A 21,502-nucleotide genomic window follows, 5' to 3' on the forward strand; every position below is an offset into this window, starting at 1 on the left:
TGAGGGGGAGGCTGAAATGTGCAAGTGTAACCAGGGACCCTCTGCACACATCAACAACAGTCACCCACGAAGCATCGTTACCCATCGCTCCACAAAAGCCACGGCCCTTGCAGAGCAAAAGGGGAACCACTACTTCAAGGTCTCAGAGCAAGTGACGTCACCGATTGAAACGCTATTTAGCGCGCACCACTGCTAACTAGCTAGCCGTTTCACATCCGTTACACAATCTGAAACGTTAACATTTGTTTTAACATTCATTGTTACACCTCTGTAATTACAGACTGTAATTACCATCAGTTAGTTACAACTATGTATTATCACAATGAATTACACCGTAATAAGGACCCCTTTTAAAATGAAGTGTTGCCTAATGGGTAAATCCATCATTGGTATTAGGCTGGCCGCTAGGCTATCACACACATCATCACTGCCCTCCTCTGAGCGCGCTGTATTTTAAGTAGCAGGTGTTTTAAAAACGGTGTTCATTTCTTAGCCAGGCAGTACAGTAGCTCCCTCCGTCGCTCTCTCTCTCTCTCTCTCTCTCTCTCTCTCTCTCTCTCTCTCTCTCTCTCTCTCTCTCTCACACACACACAAAACACTGCAATGTCAGCCGCCAGCACCGAGACGAGCGCCCCGTTGCCTGCGGCCGCCAGCCGGGTGTTCTTCCAGCCGCTGGCCGGGGTAGGGTGCGCTGGGTCCGGACCCATGCCGCGGGACGACCCGGTCCAGAGGAAGCAGGGGAAAGTGACGGTGAAATACGACAGGAAGGAGCTGCGGAAGAGACTGATCTTGGAGGAGTGGATTATTGAACAACTGAGCGATCTGTACGACTGTGAGGTGAGGAGAGAAGGGCTTTCCCCGACCTGGCTGGTGGTATAATATATTCCGTTGATTCCTCTGACTGTATGCTACAGTGTATTTATTATTGGTGATAGTAGGCTACTTTATAGTCTAGCATTCTGATGCATAATATTTCTGTAGGCAGTAGCAGTAAATAAACCTAAACGCCCACGATAGTCTAGTCTCCTCTCCACTGGGTACTCTCTTAGAAAAAAAGGGTTCTAGAAAGGGCTCTTTGGCTGCCCCCATAGGATAATCTATTTTTTGGTTCCAGGTAGAACCTTTTTTTGGTTTCAGGAAGAAATATTTTGGGTTCCATGTAGAATTGTCTTTGGAAACGGTTTTACTCATGGGTGCAACTTTCACTGGGGACGGGGGGGACATGCCCCCCCCACATTCTAAAATAGCATTTTTGCCCCCCCACACACACATTCTAAAATAGCCGTTTTGTTCCCCACCCCCACCCCCCAGTTTTACCATTGTAATGTGATACAAAACGAGGCAACGGAGGGCTTTAGGACCATGCGGACGGCCCCGGGCGGTCGGTCGGCTGTTTGTTTATCTGACTTGGAACAAGAGTTCTACCTGGAACCGAAAAGAGTTCTACCTGGAACCGAAAAGAGTTCTACCTGGAACCGAAAAGAGTTCTACCTGGAACCGAAAATGGCACCTTTTTTTGTAGTATGTGCTTTATCATAGCGAGGCCTTTAAATGATGTGGGATCAATAGTGTCTGACCTGAAGATAGTCTCCCACTCGCAACAGGCAACACAGTGTGTTTGAAAGTGGGCATTGCAAAAGGAGTGGGTGAATCAACAGCCATGTGTGTAAAATGAACACTCTATTATGGTTAGACCGCTCTTAGCCAGGTGCACCACGGGTCTGCTTAACGTTTACGAAGCAGGTTAAGATGACTAACGTGGCAGGTTAGGAGGATTAATGTAGCACGTTTAGGATAATTAAGTGGCAGGTTAGGAGACTGAGGTTAAGGTTAGGAAAAGGGATAGGGTTAAGCTTAACTAAAATGTTACACTTCTGTTGACCCGCCCACTTCTGTTGACCCGCCCACTTCTGTTGACCCTCCCACTTCTGTTGACCCTCCCACTTCTGTTGATCCTCCCACTTCTGTTGACCCTCCCACTTCTGTTGACCCTCCCACTTCTGTTGACCCTTCCACTTCTGTTGACCCTCCCACTTCTGTTGACCCTCCCACTTCTGTTGATCCTCCCACTTCTGTTGATCCTCCCACTTCTGTTGACCCTCCCACTTCTGTTGACCCTTCCACTTCTGTTGACCCTCCCACTTCTGTTGACCCTCCCACTTCTGTTGACTCACTCACCTTCAGATACACTCCATGTATGCAGTTACCCAGGACTGTTTTTATGGGCGCTTTGGGTCGATTATTCAGCTCCCTTGCTCTCCCTGGTCTATTGTCCCCACTCCCCCCAGGCTGCAGTGTCTCTCCCTGGTCTATTGTCCCCACTCCCCCCAGGCTGCAGTGTCTCTTCCTGGGGAAGGCAGCAGCGCAGTGAGGGTGGAGCAGAACAGATGAATGACAGAGGTCATGAAAGACACCACACAGCTTAACGCCTCAGACTCCTTTTGTAGCCTAGTAGGTTACAATCTGCCAGGCTCACCTTTACAATCTGCCAGGTCCACCTTTACAATCTGCCAAGCACACCTTTACAATCTGCCAAGCACACCTTTACAATCTGCCAGGCCCACCTTTACAATCTGCCAAGCACACCTTTACAATCTGCCAAGCACACCTTTACAATCTGCCAAGCACACCTTTACAATCTGCCAAGCACACCTTCACAATCTGCCAAGCACACCTTTACAATCTGCCAAGCACACCTTTACAATCTGCCAAGCACACCTTTACAATCTGCCAAGCACACCTTTACAATCTGCCAAGCACACCTTTACAATCTGCCAAGCCCACCTTTACAATCTGCCAGGCCCACCTTTACAATCTGCCAAGCACACCTTTACAATCTGCCAGGCACACCTTTACAATCTGCCAGGCCCACCTTTACAATCTGCCAAGCACACCTTTACAATCTGCCAGGCCCACCTTTACAATCTGCCAAGCACACCTTTACAATCTGCCAGGCCCACCTTTACAATCTGCCAAGCACACCTTTACAATCTGCCAGGCCCACCTTTACAATCTGCCAGGCCCACCTTTACAATCTGCCAAGCACACCTTTACAATCTGCCAGGCCCACCTTTACAATCTGCCAAGCACACCTTTACAATCTGCCAGGCCCACCTTTACAATCTGCCAGGCCCACCTTTACAATCTGCCAAGCACACCTTTACAATCTGCCAAGCACACCTTTACAATCTGCCAAGCACACCTTTACAATCTGCCAAGCACACCTTTACAATCTGCCAAGCACACCTTTACAATCTGCCAAGCACACCTTTACAATCTGCCAAGCACACCTTTACAATCAGTCAAGCACACCTTTACAATCTGCCAAGCACACCTTTACAATCTGCCAAGCACACCTTTACAATCATAGAAAAGTGGTCTGTCAGTAGGCCTAAAGAGAGACAGACGGACAGACATAGAGAGACAGACGGACAGACATAGAGAGACGGACGGACAGACATAGAGAGACGGACGGACAGAGACAGACAGACATAGAGACAGACAGACATAGAGACAGACAGACATAGAGAGACAGACATAGAGACAGACAGACATAGAGAGACAGGGACAGAGCGACAAACAGACATACAGACAGGGACAGACTGACATAAAGACAGATGGACATAGAGACAGATGGACATACCGACAGACAGGGACAGATCGACATTGTCCGAAGTCGTCTTTTGGACTGTTTTACAGGACATTGTCTTGTGTTTTGGGGGTGTGATTTGGTGTTTTGGGGATGTGATTTGGTGTTTTGGGGATGTGATTTGGTGTTTTGGGGATGTGATTTGGTGTTATGGGGATGTGATTTGGTGTCCTGAGCTTCCCAATGTGTTTGTTTTCCTGGAAAGGTTTTAAAATGATCATCTCCCATCCTACTCACTGAGATTAAATGAGCAGGGGGCCCCTACGCAATGCTGGAATCCAGATCAAATCTGTTTTAATTCATTCGTAATGTCAACCCGAATAGTTTAGAATGATATGTTTTCAGGTTCTTAAAGAAAATACTGATTTGAAGGAAGGGTTAACGTCAGGTAGGTTAGATGGTAATACTGTGTCTATAGTCTCCTCTGGTATGGGGTTCTAATACTGTGTCTGTGGGTTCCTCTGGTATGGGGTTGTAATACTGTGTCTATAGCCTCCTCTGGTATGGGCTTGTAATACTGTGTCTATAGTCTCCTCTGGTATGGGGTTCTAATACTGTGTCTATAGCCTCCTCTGGTATGGGGTTGTAATACTGTGTCTATAGCCTCCTCTGGTATGGGGTTGTAATACTGTGTCTATAGCCTCCTCTAGTATGGGGTTCTAATACTGTGTCTATAGCCTCCTCTGGTATGGGGTTGTAATACTGTGTCTATAGCCTCCTCTGGTATGGGCTTGTAATACTGTGTCTATAGTCTCCTCTGGTATGGGGTTCTAATACTGTGTCTATAGCCTCCTCTGGTATGGGGTTGTAATACTGTGTCTATAGCCTCCTCTGGTATGGGGTTGTAATACTGTGTCTATAGCCTCCTCTGGTATGGGGTTCTAATACTGTGTCTATAGTCTCCTCTGGTATGGGGTTCTAATACTGTGTCTATAGTCTCCTCTGGTATGGGGTTCTAATACTGTGTCTATAGTCTCCTCTGGTATGGGGTTCTAATACTGTGTCTATAGTCTCCTCTGGTATGGGGTTGTAATACTGTGTCTATAGCCTCCTCTGGTATGGGGTTCTAATACTGTGTCTATAGTCTCCTCTGGTATGGGGTTCTAATACTGTGTCTATAGTCTCCTCTGGTATGGGGTTGTAATACTGTGTCTATAGTCTCCTCTGGTATGGGGTTCTAATACTGTGTCTATAGTCTCCTCTGGTATGGGGTTGTAATACTGTGTCTATAGCCTCCTCTGGTATGGGGTTCTAATACTGTGTCTATAGTCTCCTCTGGTATGGGGTTCTAATACTGTGTCTATAGTCTCCTCTGGTATGGGGTTGTAATACTGTGTCTATAGCCTCCTCTGGTATGGGGTTCTAATACTGTGTCTATAGTCTCCTCTGGTATGGGGTTCTAATACTGTGTCTATAGTCTCCTCTGGTATGGGGTTCTAATACTGTGTCTATAGTCTCCTCTGGTATGGGGTTGTAATACTGTGTCTATAGCCTCCTCTGGTATGGGGTTCTAATACTGTGTCTATAGTCTCCTCTGGTATGGGGTTCTAATACTGTGTCTATAGTCTCCTCTGGTATGGGGTTGTAATACTGTGTCTATAGCCTCCTCTGGTATGGGCTTGTAATACTGTGTCTATAGTCTCCTCTGGTATGGGGTTCTAATACTGTGTCTATAGCCTCCTCTGGTATGGGGTTGTAATACTGTGTCTATAGCCTCCTCTGGTATGGGGTTGTAATACTGTGTCTATAGCCTCCTCTGGTATGGGGTTCTAATACTGTGTCTATAGTCTCCTCTGGTATGGGGTTCTAATACTGTGTCTATAGTCTCCTCTGGTATGGGGTTCTAATACTGTGTCTATAGTCTCCTCTGGTATGGGGTTCTAATACTGTGTCTATAGTCTCCTCTGGTATGGGGTTGTAATACTGTGTCTATAGCCTCCTCTGGTATGGGGTTCTAATACTGTGTCTATAGTCTCCTCTGGTATGGGGTTCTAATACTGTGTCTATAGTCTCCTCTGGTATGGGGTTGTAATACTGTGTCTATAGTCTCCTCTGGTATGGGGTTCTAATACTGTGTCTATAGTCTCCTCTGGTATGGGGTTCTAATACTGTGTCTATAGTCTCCTCTGGTATGGGGTTGTAATACTGTGTCTATAGTCTCCTCTGGTATGGGGTTGTAATACTGTGTCTGTGTGTCTGTGATGTTGTTGGATCTTCTTAACCCTTCTGGTCCGGTAGATGGTATTGACCAACACATTGAAATGCTTTCTCAGGTGCTCACCGACGATTGGTGGGTTCTTTAACATTTAAAGAGCTGAGAATGTGTGTGTGTGTGTGTGTGAGTGTTCTCCGTATCATGCAGTATGCTGCCCAAGCAGAGAAAGGGGGGATGGGGCTAGGAGAAGAGGAGAAGAGGAAGAATGGAGGAAAGAAGGGCAGTGGGTTAAAGAATGACATGCTGATGTTGTGCTTCTCTCCGTCAACCAATCAGCTCCTCTCGCTCTGACCTCCTTCCCTTAGTGACACACAGCAGTCTGTCATCACAGAGGTATGACGGGCTGTGTGTGTGTGTGACAGCGAGCGTGTCTTTGTGTGTTTTCTGCCAGCCAGAACAGACATGGGGTTGGGGTCTGTGTAATGAGTGTGTGTGTCCTCATTGCTCGCTTCATAGATCCCTGCGCCAATAAGAGCCAGTCAGAGTTAACACAGCTGCAGCAGTCAGAGAGAGAGAGAGAGAGAGCCCAGCTAGCACATGTGGTTCCTTGGAAGTTGTGGGAAGGTATATTTTTGGTTTCACATTGGTTGTGGGGAAGGAAGCCGTACGTTTCCTGACTGGTAAAATATAATGTTTTACTGGGAGGTTTTATTGCCGCTCTGAGAGCGGAAGTTAAAGGTTATTTTGAGGTTTTTGAGTAAATTCCTTCACTGAATGTTTCAATAATAATTTTAATAGCAACAATGTAGTTTCTTTATTGTGGCACGGCATCAGTGGGATTTTAACCTGTGGTCTTCTGTTTTCTATCCATGTGGAATGAGTCCGCTGTGTCACCAGGATGGACTCTTTACTATATGAACAGACCCCATTTCAAAGGAAACAAGCACTCATTAAGATCAGGTCTGGCCAAATAGTGGACTCGGCCAACCCACCTGAACACACTTAACAAGATAGAAGAGAGAGAGGTTTTTTTTGACAATGAGAATGGAATGTACATGTTTTTAAATAACATTCTTAGAATGTTCTCTGAACATTCCACATGTCAAACCAGTTGGAGAACATTCCTTTAAAACATGACCAAAATGTAAAATGAAATGTAACCGTGTTTGAACGTTTAGGAAACGTTCTGTTAAAGTAATGAAATACCAAGAAAATCACTTTTTGTTTTTTGTTGTTGTTGTCAAGTTCCTTAAATGTGCTGAGAATGTTCCTGCGTCATTCCCAGAATGCTTTGGGAAGGTTCTATGCAAAGTAACCATAAGACAGCCCCACACTCACCAAGCTCTAACAAACACATAGTTCTCAGAACGTTATGTTCTAGCAGAGAGAGAAAGAGAGAACCCTTGATATTTGACTAAATTACCTGGAAGGATTCTTACTACCAAGGACTCTCCAGAACGAGCTGAATGCTCGCCTCGAGGCAAGTTCTGGAGGAGTTCCAGACGACGGTGTGATCTCAAGCAACACTGAACCATGCATGACAGCACCAGTTGTTCCAGACGACTGTGTGCTCTTTCTCTCCGCAGGCAATGTGAGTAAGCCCTCTAAACAGGTTAACATTCACAAGGCCTTGGGGCCAGATGGATTACCAGGATGCGTACTCAGACCAGCTGGCAGGTGTCTTCACATAACATTTTCAACCCCTCCCTGACCCAGTCTGTTATACCTACATGTTTCAAGAGTCTGTAATACCAACATGTTTCAAGCAGACCTCCATAGTCCCACAGCCCAAGGACACCAAGGTAACCTCCCTAAATGACTATCAACCCGTAGCACTCACATCTATAGCCGTGAAATGCTTTGAAAGACTGGTCAACATCAACACCATCATCCACTCCCACAATGCCTTCACCCACTTGGACTAGAGGAATACCTACGTAAGAATACTGTTCATTGACTACAGCTCAGCGTTCAACACCATAGTCCCCTCCAAGCTCATCCCCAAGCTTGGGACTCTGGGACTGAACCCCTCCCTCTGCAACTGTATCCTGGACTTCCTGATGGGCCTCCGCCAGGTGGGGAGGGAAGGTAAAAACACATCCGCCATTTTCATTTTTAAAATTTAACCCTTAATTTACCAGGTACTTACTGACCATCAACACGGGGGCCTCTCATCTGCTGATGTAAAAAGGGCTTTATAAATACATTTGATTGATTACTTAGTCCCTTCCTGTACTCCCTGTTCACCCACGACTGAGTGGCCGTGCACGACTCCAACACACATTCTTATTTTCAATGACGGCCTAGGAACGTTCTGCCTGACAGATTTTTACCTTGTCAGCTCGGGGGATCCAATCTTGCAGTTAACTAGTCCAACGCTCTAACCACCTGATTACATTGCACTCCACGAGGAGCCTGCATGTTACGCAAATGCAGTAAGCCAAGGTAAGTTGCTAGCTAGCATTAAACTTATCTTATAAAAAACAATCATTCAACGACTGTCGTTGCTCCAATGTGTACTTAACCATAAACATCAATGCCTTTCTTAAAATCAATACACAGGAGTATATATTTTTAAACCTGCATATTTAGCTAAAATAAATCCAGGTTAGCAGGCAATATTAACCAGGTGAAATTGTGTCACTTCTCTTGCGTTCATTGCACGCAGAGTCAGGGTATATGCAACAGTTTGGGCCGCCTGGCGCGCTGCGAACTAATTTGCCAGAATTTTACGTAATTATGACATAACATTGAAGGTTGTGCAATGTAACAGGAATATTTAGACTTAGAGATGCCATCCATTAGATAAAATACAGAACGGTTCCGTATTTCACTAAAAGAATAAACGTTTTGTTTTCGAGATGATAGTTTCCGGATTCAACCATATTAATGTTTTATTTATTTTATTTGACCTTAATTTAATTATTAATTAAATTTAACTGCCTGTTCAGGGGCAGAATGACAGATTTGTACCTTGTCAGCTCTGGGATTTGAACTTGCAACCTTCCGGTTACTAATGACCTAAGGCCCGTATTTCTATGTGTTATCATGTTATAACTAAGTCTTTGATTTGATAGAGCAGTCTGACTGAGCAGGGGTAGGCAGCAGCAGGCTCATAAACATTCATTCAAACAGCACTTTAGTGCGTTTTGCCAGCAGCTCTTCGTTGTGCGTCAAGCATTGCATTGTTTATGACTTCAAGCCAATCAACTCCCGAGATGAGGCTGGTGTAACCGAAGTGAAATGGCTAGCTAGTTAGCGCGCGCTAATAGCGTTTCAAACTTCACTCACTCTGAGCCTTCTAGAAGTTGTTCCCCTTGCTCTGCATGGGTAATGCTGCTTCGAGGGTGGCTGTTGTCGTTGTGTTCCTGGTTCGAGCCCAGGGAGGAGCAAGGAGAGGGACGGAAGCTATACTGTTACACTGGCAATACTAAAGTGCCTATAAGAACATCCAATAGTCAAAGGTACATGAAATACAAATGGTATAGATAGAAATAGTCCTATAAATACTATACTAACTACAAACTAATACTTCTTACCTGGGAATATTGAAGACTCATGTTAAAAGGAACCACCAGCTTTCTTTCATATGTTCTCATGTTCTGAGCAAGGAACTGAAACGTTAGCTTTCTTACATGGCACATATTGCACTTTTACTTTCTTCTCCAACACTTTGTTTTTGCATTATTTAAACCAAATTGAACATGTTAAATTATTCATTTGAGGATAAATTGATTTTATTGATGTATTATATTAAGTTAAAATAAGTGTTCATTCAGTATTGTTGCAATTGTCATTATTACAAATAAATAAACAAAAATCGGCCGATTAATCGGTATCGGCTTTTTTTGGTCCTCCAATAATCTGTATCGGAGTTGAAAAATCATAATCGGTCGACCTCTAATCTCTACCCTGCTGTGTGGCAGGACTGTGGATCTCTATCCTGCTGTGTGGCAGGACTGCTGATCTCTACCCTGCTGTGTGGCAGGACTGTGGATGTCTACCCTGCTGTGTGTGACAGAGATAGTCTATTTGATGTTGTGATGAGCTGAGCCTTAATGCTCCCTTCCTCTCCTACACACACACAGACAGACAGACAGACATGCACACACACTGTGTGTGTGTGAGTCATCTGTTTGGGGTTGTCTGAGTTGATCCACATCAGACTATAGCTGCAGACTGAACACAACACGCTTCCGGCTGCTCCGTAGTCAGTAACAACAGGTCAGACACACACACACACACAGTCTTGCAAAACTAACCTTGTGGGGACACACAATTCAGTCCCATTCAAAATCCTATTTTCTCTAACCTGTACTCTAACCTTAACCCCCCCCCCCCATCTCATATGACCACTCATCTGAAGCTGAAGCTTCGAGACTGCTATGAAGCTGAAGCTTCGAGACTGCTATGAAGCTGAAGATTTGAGACTGATATAAAGCTGAAGATTTGAGACTGATATGAAGCTGAAGATTTGAGACTGATATGAAGCTGAAGATTTGAGACTGGTATGAAGCTGAAGATTTGAGACTGGTATGAAGCTGAAGATTTGAGACTGATATGAAGCTGAAGATTTGAGACTGATATGAAGCTGAAGATTTGAGACTGATGTGAAGCTGAAGATTTGAGACTGCTATGAAGCTGAAGATTTGAGACTGGTATGAAGCTAATATCTGAAACTCAGAAGAGCTTTGTCAGAAATAACCAGGGAATATCTTTCTCTCTCAGAGAACGAGAGAATTTATCTCTTTTCAGAAAGCAAAGGAATATTATCTTGCTGTTCTTTAACGAGGAGTATTACCGAGTGTAGGAGGAGAGTCAGGGACTCAGAGGTGACCAGTCACACACACACACACACACACACACACACACACACACACAACCTACACACCGTGTGCTGTAGTTTCATCTGTTAATCCCTCTCTCAGTCAGACTAATGATGAGGTTGAATACCAACACAACCCTGCACACACACACACACACACATACACAATCTATGCACCGTGTGCTGTAGTTTCATCTGTTAATCCCTCTCTCAGTCAGACTAATGATGAGGTTGAATACCAACACAACCCTGCAGCCACACACACACACACACACACACACACACACACACACACACAACACAGAGAGAGAAAGAGATACACACACACAGAGAGAGAGAGAGACACACACAAAGAGAGAGAGAGACAAACACACAGAGAGAGAGAGATAGATACACACACACACAGAGAGAGAGAGACACACACACATAGAGAGAGAGAGACACACACACACACACACACAGAGAGAGAGACACACACACACACAGAGAGAGAGAGAGATACACACACACACACACACAGAGAGAGAGAGACACACACACACACATAGAGAGAGAGACACACACACACACACACAGAGAGAGAGAGACACACACACACACAGAGAGAGAGAGATACACACACACACACACACAGAGAGAGACACACACCCACACACATAGAGAGAGAGACACACACACGCACACACACATAGAGAGAGAGAGACACACACACACACACACAGAGAGAGACACACACACACAGAGAGAGAGAGACAGATACACACACACACCGAGAGAGAGAGACACACACACACACATAGAGAGAGAGACACACACACACACACACAGAGAGAGAGAGATACACAGAGAGAGAGAGAGACACACACGAAACCAGTCTGGCGGTTAAATGAAAGGCAGTCATATCATTGTAGTGGTGTCAGACTGAAAGGCTTAGATCATTGTAGTGGTGTCAGACAGAAAGGGTTAGATCATTGTAGTGGTGTCAGACAGAAAGGGTTTGATCATTGTAGTGGTGTCAGACTGAAAGGCTTAGATCATTGTAGTGGTGTCAGACAGAAAGGGTTAGATCATTGTAGTGGTGTCAGACAGAAAGGGTTAGATCATTGTAGTGGTGTCAAGACAGAGAGTGTCGTTGGTTGGTTAAGCATGGAACCATTAGTATCATTACCCAACGCAGCCCAGAGACTGACTGACAGGATGACATTAACATACGTCTTCTCTGTTATGGAGACAATATTACACTGATGATGATGATGATGATAATTTATGATGATGATGATTTATGGGGATGATGATGATGATTTATGAGGATGATGATGATGATTTATGATGATGATGATGATGATTTATGAGGATGATGATGATGATTTATGGGGATGATGATGATGATTTATGAGGATGATGATGATTTATGAGGATGATGATGATGATTTATGAGGATGATGATTTATGAGGATGATGATGATTTATGAGGATGATGATGATGATTTATGAGGATGATGATTTATGAGGATGATGATGATGATTTATGAGGATGATGATGATGATTTATGATGATGATGATGATGATTTATGGGGATGATGATGATGATTTATGAGGATGATGATGATTTATGGGGATGATGATGATGATTTATGGGGATGATGATGATGATTTATGATGATGATGATGATGATTTATGGTGATGATTTATGAGGATGATGATGATTTATGAGGATGATGATGATTTATGATGATGATTTATGAGGATGATGATGATTTATGGTGATGATTTATGAGGATGATGATGATTTATGAGGATGATGATGATTTATGAGGATGATGATGATTTATGGTGATGATGATGATGATTTATGAGGATGATGATGATTTATGGTGATGATGATGATGATTTATGGTGATGATGATGATGATTTATGAGGATGATGATGATTTATGGTGATGATGATGATGATTTATGGTGATGATGATGATGATTTATGAGGATGATGATGATTTATGATGATGATTTATGAGGATGATGATGATTTATGAGGATGATGATGATTTATGATTTATGAGGATGATGATGATTTATGAGGATGATGATGATTTATGAGGATGATGATGATGATTTATGGGGATGATGATGATGATTTATGGGGATGATGGTGATGATGGTGATGATGATGATGATGATGATTTATGGGGATGATGATGATGATGATGATGATGATTTATGGGGATGATGGTGATGATGATTTATGATGATGATGATGATGATGATTTATGATGATGATTTATGGGGATGATGATGATTTATGGGGATGATGGTGATGATGATTTATGATGATGATGATGATGATGATGATTTATGGGGATGATGATGATGATGATGATTTATGGGGATGATGATTTATGATGATGATGATGATGATGATGATGATTTATGATGATGATTTATGGGGATGATGATGATTTATGAGGATGATGGTGATGATGATTTATGATGATGATGATGATTTATGATGATGATTTATGGGGATGATGATGATGATGATTTATGGGGATGATGGTGATGATGATTTATGGGGATGATGGTGATGATGATTTATGATGATGATGATGATGATGATGATTTATGGGGATGATGATTTATAGTGATGATGATGATGATTTATGGTGATGATGATGATGATGATTGATGATGATGGTTTATAGTGATGATGATTATTTATGGTGATGATGACAATGATTGATGATGATGGTGGTCATAATGATGATTTATGGTGATGATGATTTATAGTGATGATGATGACGATGATGACGATGATTGATGATGATGATGGTGATGATGATTCATGGTTATTTTTGATGTTTATTTCCAGGAAGAGGAGATGCCAGAGGTGGAGATAGACATCGATGACCTGTTGGAAGTCAACAGTGAAGACGAGAGAGCCGTCAAACTACAGGTACCCATAATCCTTCACATTACTGCATAAAAACTCCATAATGCTCCATAATACTGCATAGGAACTGCATAACGCTCCATAATACTGCATAGGAACTGCATAATGCTTCATAATACTGCATAATGCTTCATAATACTGCATAATGCTCCATAATACTGCATAGGAACTGCATTATGCTTCATAATACTGCATAGGAACTGCATCATGCTTCATAATAATACATAGAACTTCATCATGCTTCATAATACTACATAGAACTTCATAATACTGCATAGGAACTGCATCATGCTTCATAATACTGCATAATGCTTCATAATACTGCATAGGAACTGCATCATGCTCCATAATACTGCATAGGAACTACATAATGCTTCATAATACTGCATAGGAACTGCATAATGCTTCATAATACTGCATAGGAACTGCATAATGCTTCATAATACTGCATAGGAACTGCATAATGCTTCATAATACTGCATAGGAACTGCATAATGCTTCATAATACTGCATAGGAACTGCATCATGCTTCATAATACCTCCCAAGACCTGTGTAATAGATGTTAATGTGTAAAAGTGTGTGACTCTTAATCTTGAGTGATGTGTGGTTTAATGACCTGTTGTTTAAGAAGGTGAAACACTCTGTCTATCTGACCCGTCTTGTTCTCCATGCTGTCACACTCACACACACACACACACACACACACACACACACACACACACACACACACACACACACACACACACACAGACAGACAGAGTAGTGAACACTCCCTGTTCTTGCTAGTGAGATCATTCTGTCGTATGTCCTCACCCCCTGTAACGGTCTCTGTCGTATGTCCTCACCTCCTGTAACGGTCTCTGTCGTATGTCCTCACCTCCTGTAACATTCTCTGTCGTATGTCCTCACCTCCTGTAACGGTCTCTGTCGTATGTCCTCACCTCCTGTAACAGTCTCTGTCGTATGTCCTCACCCCTGTAACAGTCTCTGTCGTCCCTGTAACTGTCTCTGTCGTATGTCCTCACCCCCTGTAACAGTCTCTGTCGTCCCTGTAACAGTCTCTGTCGTATGTCCTCACCCCCTGTAACGGTCTCTGTCGTATGTCCTCACCTCCTGTAACGGTCTCTGTCGTATGTCCTCACCCCTGTAACAGTCTCTGTCGTCCCTGTAACTGTCTCTGTCGTATGTCCTCACCCCCTGTAACAGTCTCTGTCGTCCCTGTAACAGTCTCTGTCGTATGTCCTCACCCCCTGTAACGGTCTCTGTCGTCCCTGTAACAGTCTCTGTCATATGTCCTCACCCCTGTAACGGTCTCTGTCGTATGTCCTCACCTCCTGTAACGGTCTCTGTCGTATGTCCTCACCCCTGTAACGGTCTCTGTCGTATGTCCTCACCTCCTGTAACGGTCTCTGTCGTATGTCCTCACCCCTGTAACGGTCTCTGTCGTATGTCCGCACCCCTGAACGGTCTCTGTCGTATGTCCTCACCTCCTGTAACGGTCTCTGTCGTATGTCCTCACCTCCTGTAACGGTCTCTGTCGTATGTCCTCACCCCTGTAACGGTCTCTGTTGTATGTCCTCACCCCCTGTAACGGTCTCTGTCGTATGTCCTCACCTCCTGTAACGGTCTCTTTTGTATGTCCTCACCTCCTGTAATGGTCTCTGTCGTATGTCCTCACCCCCTGTAACAGTCTCTGTCGTATGTCCTCACCTCCTGTAACGGTCTCTGTCGTATGTCCTCACCTCCTGTAACGGTCTCTGTCGTATGTCCTCACCTCCTGTAACGGTCTCTGTCGTATGTCCTCACCCCTGTAACGGTCTCTGTCGTATGTCCTCACCTCCTGTAACGGTCTCTGTCGTATGTCCTCACCTCCTGTAACGGTCTTCGTCGTCCCTGTAACGGTCTCTGTCGTATGTCCTCACCTCCTGTAACGGTCTCTGTCGTATGTCCTCACCCCCTGTAACGGTCTCTGTCGTATGTCCTCACCTCCTGTAACGGTCTCTGTCGTATGTCCTCACCTCCTGTAACGGTCTCTGTCGTATGTCCTCACCCCTTGCAACGGTCTCTGTCGTATGTCCTCACCCCCTGTAACGGTCTCTGTCGTATGTCCTCACCTCCTGTAACAGTCTCTGTCCTATGATTCCCACTAATAGATGCCAGGGCAGATTTCTCCTTCTGTATGAGCTACTGAACATATGGCCTAGATAGAATGATTCAAACGCTAAATGTTTGCATGTATTTAAAGTTCCATTTATACTGTCCTCACCTCCTGTAACGGTCTCTGTCGTATGTCCTCACCGTATGTCCTATTGGTGCCGTGAGCAAACAGATGATTGACGTTTGAATCCCAGTGTACTACATTTCTGCTCACTCAATTAGTTTAAAAAACGTTCTTGATATGGAACATAAAACACGTATTGTCCTTCTCTCTCTCAACAGGAATCCTTAATGGACTGCTATAAACCCACGGAGGTGAGTAGCGATCTCTGTCTCTCTGTCTCTGTCTCTGTCTCGTGGGCGAGCTGAGTGTTTAGGTGGGACGGTAGGCGAGCTGAGTGTTTGGGTAGGACGGGGGGCGAGCTGAGTGTTTGGGTAGGACGGGGGGGCGATCTGAGTGTTTGGGTGAGACGGGGGGCGAGCTGAGTGTTTGGGTAGGACGTGGGGCGAGCTGAGTGTTTGGGTAGGATGGGGGGCGAGCTGAGTGTTTGGGTGGGACCCCATTTTGACTCTACACTCTGCGAACCAAATCAAATCAAATGTATTTATATTGCCCTTCTTTCATCAGCTGATATCTCAAAGTGCTGTAAAGAACCCCAGCCTAAAACCCCAAACAGCAAGCAATGCAGGTGTAGAAGCACGGTGGCTAGGAAAAACTCCCTAGAAAGGCCAGAACCTAGGAAGAAACCTAGAGAGGAACCAGGCTATGTGGGGTGGCCAGTCCTCTTCTGGCTGTGCCGGGTGGAGATTATAAACCTAGAGAGGAACCAGGCTATGTGGGGTGGCCAGCCCTCTTTTGGCTGTGCCGGGTGGAGATTATAACAGAACATGGCCAAGATGTTCAAATGTTCATAAATGACCAGCATGGTCGAATAATAATAAGGCAGAACAGTTGAAACTGGAGCAGCAGCACGGCCAGGTGGACTGGGGACAGCAAGGAGTCATCATGTCAGGTAGTCCTGAGGCATGGTCCTAGGGCTCAGGTCCTCCGAGAGAGAGAAAGAAAGAGAGAAAGAGAGAATTAGAGAGAGCATACTTAAATTCACACAGGACACCGAATAGGACAGGAGAAGTACTCCAGATATAACAAACTGACCCTAGCCCCCCGACACATAAACTACTGCAGCATAAATACTGGAGGCTGAGACAGGAGGGGTCAGGAGACACTGTGGCCCCATCCGAGGACACCCCCGGACAGGGCCAAACAGGAAGGATATAACCCCACCCACTTTGCCAAAGCACAGCCCCCACACCACTAGAGGGATATCTTCAACCACCAACTTACCATCCTGAGACAGGCCGAGTATAGCCCACAAAGATCTCCGCCACGGCACAACCCAAGGGGGGGCGCCAACCTAGACAGGAAGATCAACCCCATTCTGACTGTACACTCTGCACACATCAACCCCATTCTGACTGTACTCTAAAAGACACAACCCCAATCTGACTGTACTCTAAAAGACACAACCCCAATCTGACTGTACTCTAAAAGACACAACCCCATTCTGACTGTACACTGTAAAAGACACAACCCCAATCTGACTGTACTCTAAAAGACACAACCCCATTCTGACTGTACACTGTAAAAGACACAACCCCATTCTGACTGTACACTGTAAAAGACACAACCCCATTCTGACTGTACTCTAAAACACACAACCCCAATCTGACTGTACTCTAAAAGACACAACTCCATTCTGACTGTACACTGAAAAAGACACAACCCCATTCTGACTGTACTCTAAAAGACACAACTCCATTCTGACTGTACACTGAAAAAGACACAACCCCATTCTGACTGTACACTGTAAAAGACCCCAATCTGACTGTACTCTAAAACACACAACCCCATTCTGACTGTACACTGTAAAAGACAACCCTCAATCTGACTGTACTCTAAAAGACACAACCCCCCAAAGACAGTGAGTGAGCGAGCGTGCGTGCTGTTTGAGCCCGACGGCATTAGGTCAGTTTGAAACAGCAGCAAGGTCACTGGTATGCATGATGGGCGTCCAGCCAAGCTGACAGCGGTTGATGTGCGTCACACACAATCACAGCATTAATCCCTAGAGCGGTGTTTCTCAAACTCTGTCCCGGGGCCCCTTCTGGGTGCACCTTTTTTTTTTCATTTTTTTTCTTGCCCTAGCATTACACACCTAGCATTACACACCTAGCATTACACACCTAGCATTACACACCTAGCATTACACACCTAGCATTACACACCTAGCATTACACACCTAGCATTACACACCTAGCATTACACAGCTGATTCAACTAACCAACTCGTTATTAAATAAAACGTGTGATGATTTGAGTCAGCTGTGTAGCGCCAGGGCGTAAAACCAAAAGGTGTCCCCACTGATGTAGAAGCTGCACGTCGGAGTGGTCTTCACTCCTTTTAAAACGCGTTCTATAGACCTTGGTATTTGCACTGGTTGGTATTTGTATATGTTTGGTTGAGTATGTTTGGCATACGTCCTTCATGCCACTTATTCCATTGCATTGTGGGAATTTGTCTGACTGTCTGACCTGCACTTGTGATCCAGTAGTTTTTATGCGATGGTCGTTTTAATGTTATCAGCATTTTTTGGGCGGAGCGGTAGCCTAGTGGTTAGAGTGTAGAGGCGGTAGGGTAGACTAGTGGTTAGAGTGTAGAGGCGGTAGGGTAGACTAGTGGTTAGAGTGTAGAGGCGGTAGGGCAGCCTAGTGGTTAGAGTGTAGAGGCGGTAGGGTAGACTAGTGGTTAGAGTGTGGAGGCGGTAGGGCAGCCTAGTGGTTAGAGTGTAGAGGCGGTAGGGTAGACTAGTGGTTAGAGTGTAGAGGCGGTAGGGTAGACTAGTGGTTAGAGTGGAGGGGCGGCAGGGTAGCCTAGTGGTTAGAGTGTAGCGGCGGTATGGTAGACTAGTGGTTAGAGTGTAGAGGCGGTAGGGTAGACTAGTGGTTAGAGTGTAGAGGCGGCAGGGTAGCCTAGTGGTTAGAGCGTTGGACTAGTAACCGAAAGGTTGCAAGATCGAATCCCCGAGCCGCTGAACAAGGCAGATAACCCACTGTTCCTAGGCCGTCATTGAAAATAAGAATTTGTCTTTAACTGACTTGCCTTTTGTATTGCAGTCGCAAAAACCATTAAGCGCTGTTATGATTATGGCTCTCATGAGGAGCGCCACAGGACAGGAAGACCCAGCTGGATAATAGGAAGAATCTGCTGCAGAGGATAATTAGAGTTAACTGCACCTCAGATTGCAGCCCAAATAAATGCTTCACAGAGTTGAAGTAAAAAACACATCTCGACATCAACTGTTCAGAGGAGACTGTGTGAACCAGGCCTTCATGGTCAAATTGCTGCAAAGGAACCACTACTAAAGGACACCAAGAAGAAGAAGAGACTTGCTTGGGCCAAGAAACACGAGCAATGGACATTAGACTGGTGGAAATCTGTTCTTTGGTCCGATGAGTCAAAATGTGAGATTTTTGGTTCCAATCGTCGTGTCTTTGTGAGACTCAAAGTAGGTGAATGGATGATCTCCACATGTGTGGTTCCCACCGTGAAGCATGTAGGAGGAGGTGTGATGGTGTGGGGGTGCTTTGCTGTCAGTGATTTATTTAGAGTTCAAGGCACACTTAACCAGCATGGCTACTACAGAATTCTGCAGCGATAAGCCATCCCATCTGGTTTCCGCTTAGTGGGACTATCATTTGTTTTCAATGTGACGGCAGGTAGCCTAGTGGTTAGAGTGTTGGGCTAGGAACCGAAAGGTTGCTTGCTAGATCATATCCCAGAGCTGACAAGCTACAAATCTGTTGTTCTGCCCCTGAACAAGGTAGTTAACCCACTGTTCCTAGGCCGTCATTGTAAGTAAGAATTTGTTCTTAACTAACTTGCCTTGTTAAATTAATAAATAAAATAAAAAGCAATGACCCAACACACCTCCAGGCTGTGTCAGGGCTATTTGACCAAGAAGGAGAGTGATGGAGTGCTGCATCAGATGACCTGGCCTCCACAATCACCTGACCTCAACTCATTTAAGATGGTTTGGGATGAGTTGAACTGCAGAGTGAAGGAAAAGCAGTCAACAAGTGCTCAGCATATGTGGGAACTCCTTCAAGAGTGTTGGAAAAGCATTCCTCAAGAAGCTGGTTGAGAGAATACCAAGAGTGTGCAAAACTGTCAACATTAACATGAACAGCATTAGCGTAAGCAACAATAGTGGGAACAAAATTTGCTTGAACAACATTAGCATGCACAACATTAGTGTGAGCATCATTAGCGTGAGCAACATTAGCGTGAGCAACATTAGCGTGCACAACATTAGTGTGAGCATCATTAGCGTGAACAAACAACATTAGCGTGAGCAACAATAGCGTGAGCAACATTAGCATGAACAAACAACAATAACGTGAACAACAATAGCATGAACAACATTAGCGTGAGCAACATTAGCATGAACAACATTAGCGTGAACAACATTAGCATGAACAACAATAGCGTGAGCAACATTAGCATGAACAAACAACATTAGTGTGAGCAACATTAGCATGAACAACATTAGCGTGAACAACATTAGCATGAACAACATTAGCGTGAGCATCATTAGCGTGAACAAACCACATTAGCGTGAGCAACATTAGAGTGAACAAACAACAATAGCGTGAACAACATTAGCATGAACAAACAACATTAACGTGAACAACAATAGCGTGAACAACATTAGCATGAACAAACAACATTAGTATGAACAAACAACATTAGTATGAACAACATTAGCATGAACAAACAACATTAACGTGAACAACAATAGCGTGAACAACATTAGCATGAACAAACGGCATTAGTGTGAACAACAGCATGAACAAACAACATTAGCGTGAACAACAGCATGAACAAACAACATTAGCGTGAACAACAGCATGAACAAACAACATTAGCGTGAACAACAGCATGAACAAACAACATTAGTGTGAACAACATTAGTATGAACAAACAACATTAGCGTGAACAACAGCATGAACAAACAACATTAGTGTGAACAACATTAGTATGAACAAACAACATTAGTATGAACAAACAACATTAGCATGAACAAACAACATTAGTGTGAACAACAGCATGAACAAACAACATTAGTATGAACAAACAACATTAGCGTGAACAACAGCATGAACAAACAACATTAGTGTGAACAACAGCATGAACAAACAACATTAGTGTGAACAACAGCATGAACAAACAACATTAGTATGAACAAACAACATTAGCGTGAACAACAGCATGAACAAACAACATTAGTGTGAACAACAGCATGAACAAACAACATTAGCGTGAACAACAGCATGAACAAACAACATTAGCGTGAACAACAGCATGAACAAACAACATTAGTGTGAACAACATTAGTATGAACAAACAACATTAGCGTGAACAACAGCATGAACAAACAACATTAGTGTGAACAACATTAGTATGAACAAACAACATTAGGATGAACAACATTAGCATGAACAAACAACAATAGCGTGAACAACATTAGTATGAACAAACAACATTAGCGTGAACAACAGCATGAACAAACAACATTAGTGTGAACAACATTAGTATGAACAAACAACATTAGCGTGAACAACAGCATGAACAAACAACATTAGTGTGAACAACATTAGTATGAACAAACAACATTAGGATGAACAAGATTAGCATGAACAAACAAC

The 21,502-nt window shown here is 44.1% G+C and overlaps 1 protein-coding gene across 1 annotated transcript in view; it reads left to right on the forward strand.

Moving 5' to 3' along the window:
• The first annotated feature begins 420 nt into the window (after positions 1 to 420).
• ppp1r14c (protein phosphatase 1, regulatory (inhibitor) subunit 14C) overlaps positions 421 to 21,502 on the forward strand; it is a 27,506-nt gene continuing 6,424 nt past the window's right edge. Inside the window, exons 1-3 of the mRNA XM_036976422.1 lie at positions 421 to 837; positions 13,498 to 13,581; positions 16,019 to 16,051. Coding sequence (XP_036832317.1) covers positions 604 to 837; positions 13,498 to 13,581; positions 16,019 to 16,051 — 351 coding nt within the window. The 5' untranslated portion in view covers positions 421 to 603. The remainder of the gene's footprint in view (positions 838 to 13,497; positions 13,582 to 16,018; positions 16,052 to 21,502) is intronic.

This window comes from Oncorhynchus mykiss, chromosome 4 (assembly GCF_013265735.2).
Source record: "Oncorhynchus mykiss isolate Arlee chromosome 4, USDA_OmykA_1.1, whole genome shotgun sequence".
Classification (NCBI taxonomy): Eukaryota; Metazoa; Chordata; class Actinopteri; order Salmoniformes; family Salmonidae; genus Oncorhynchus; species Oncorhynchus mykiss.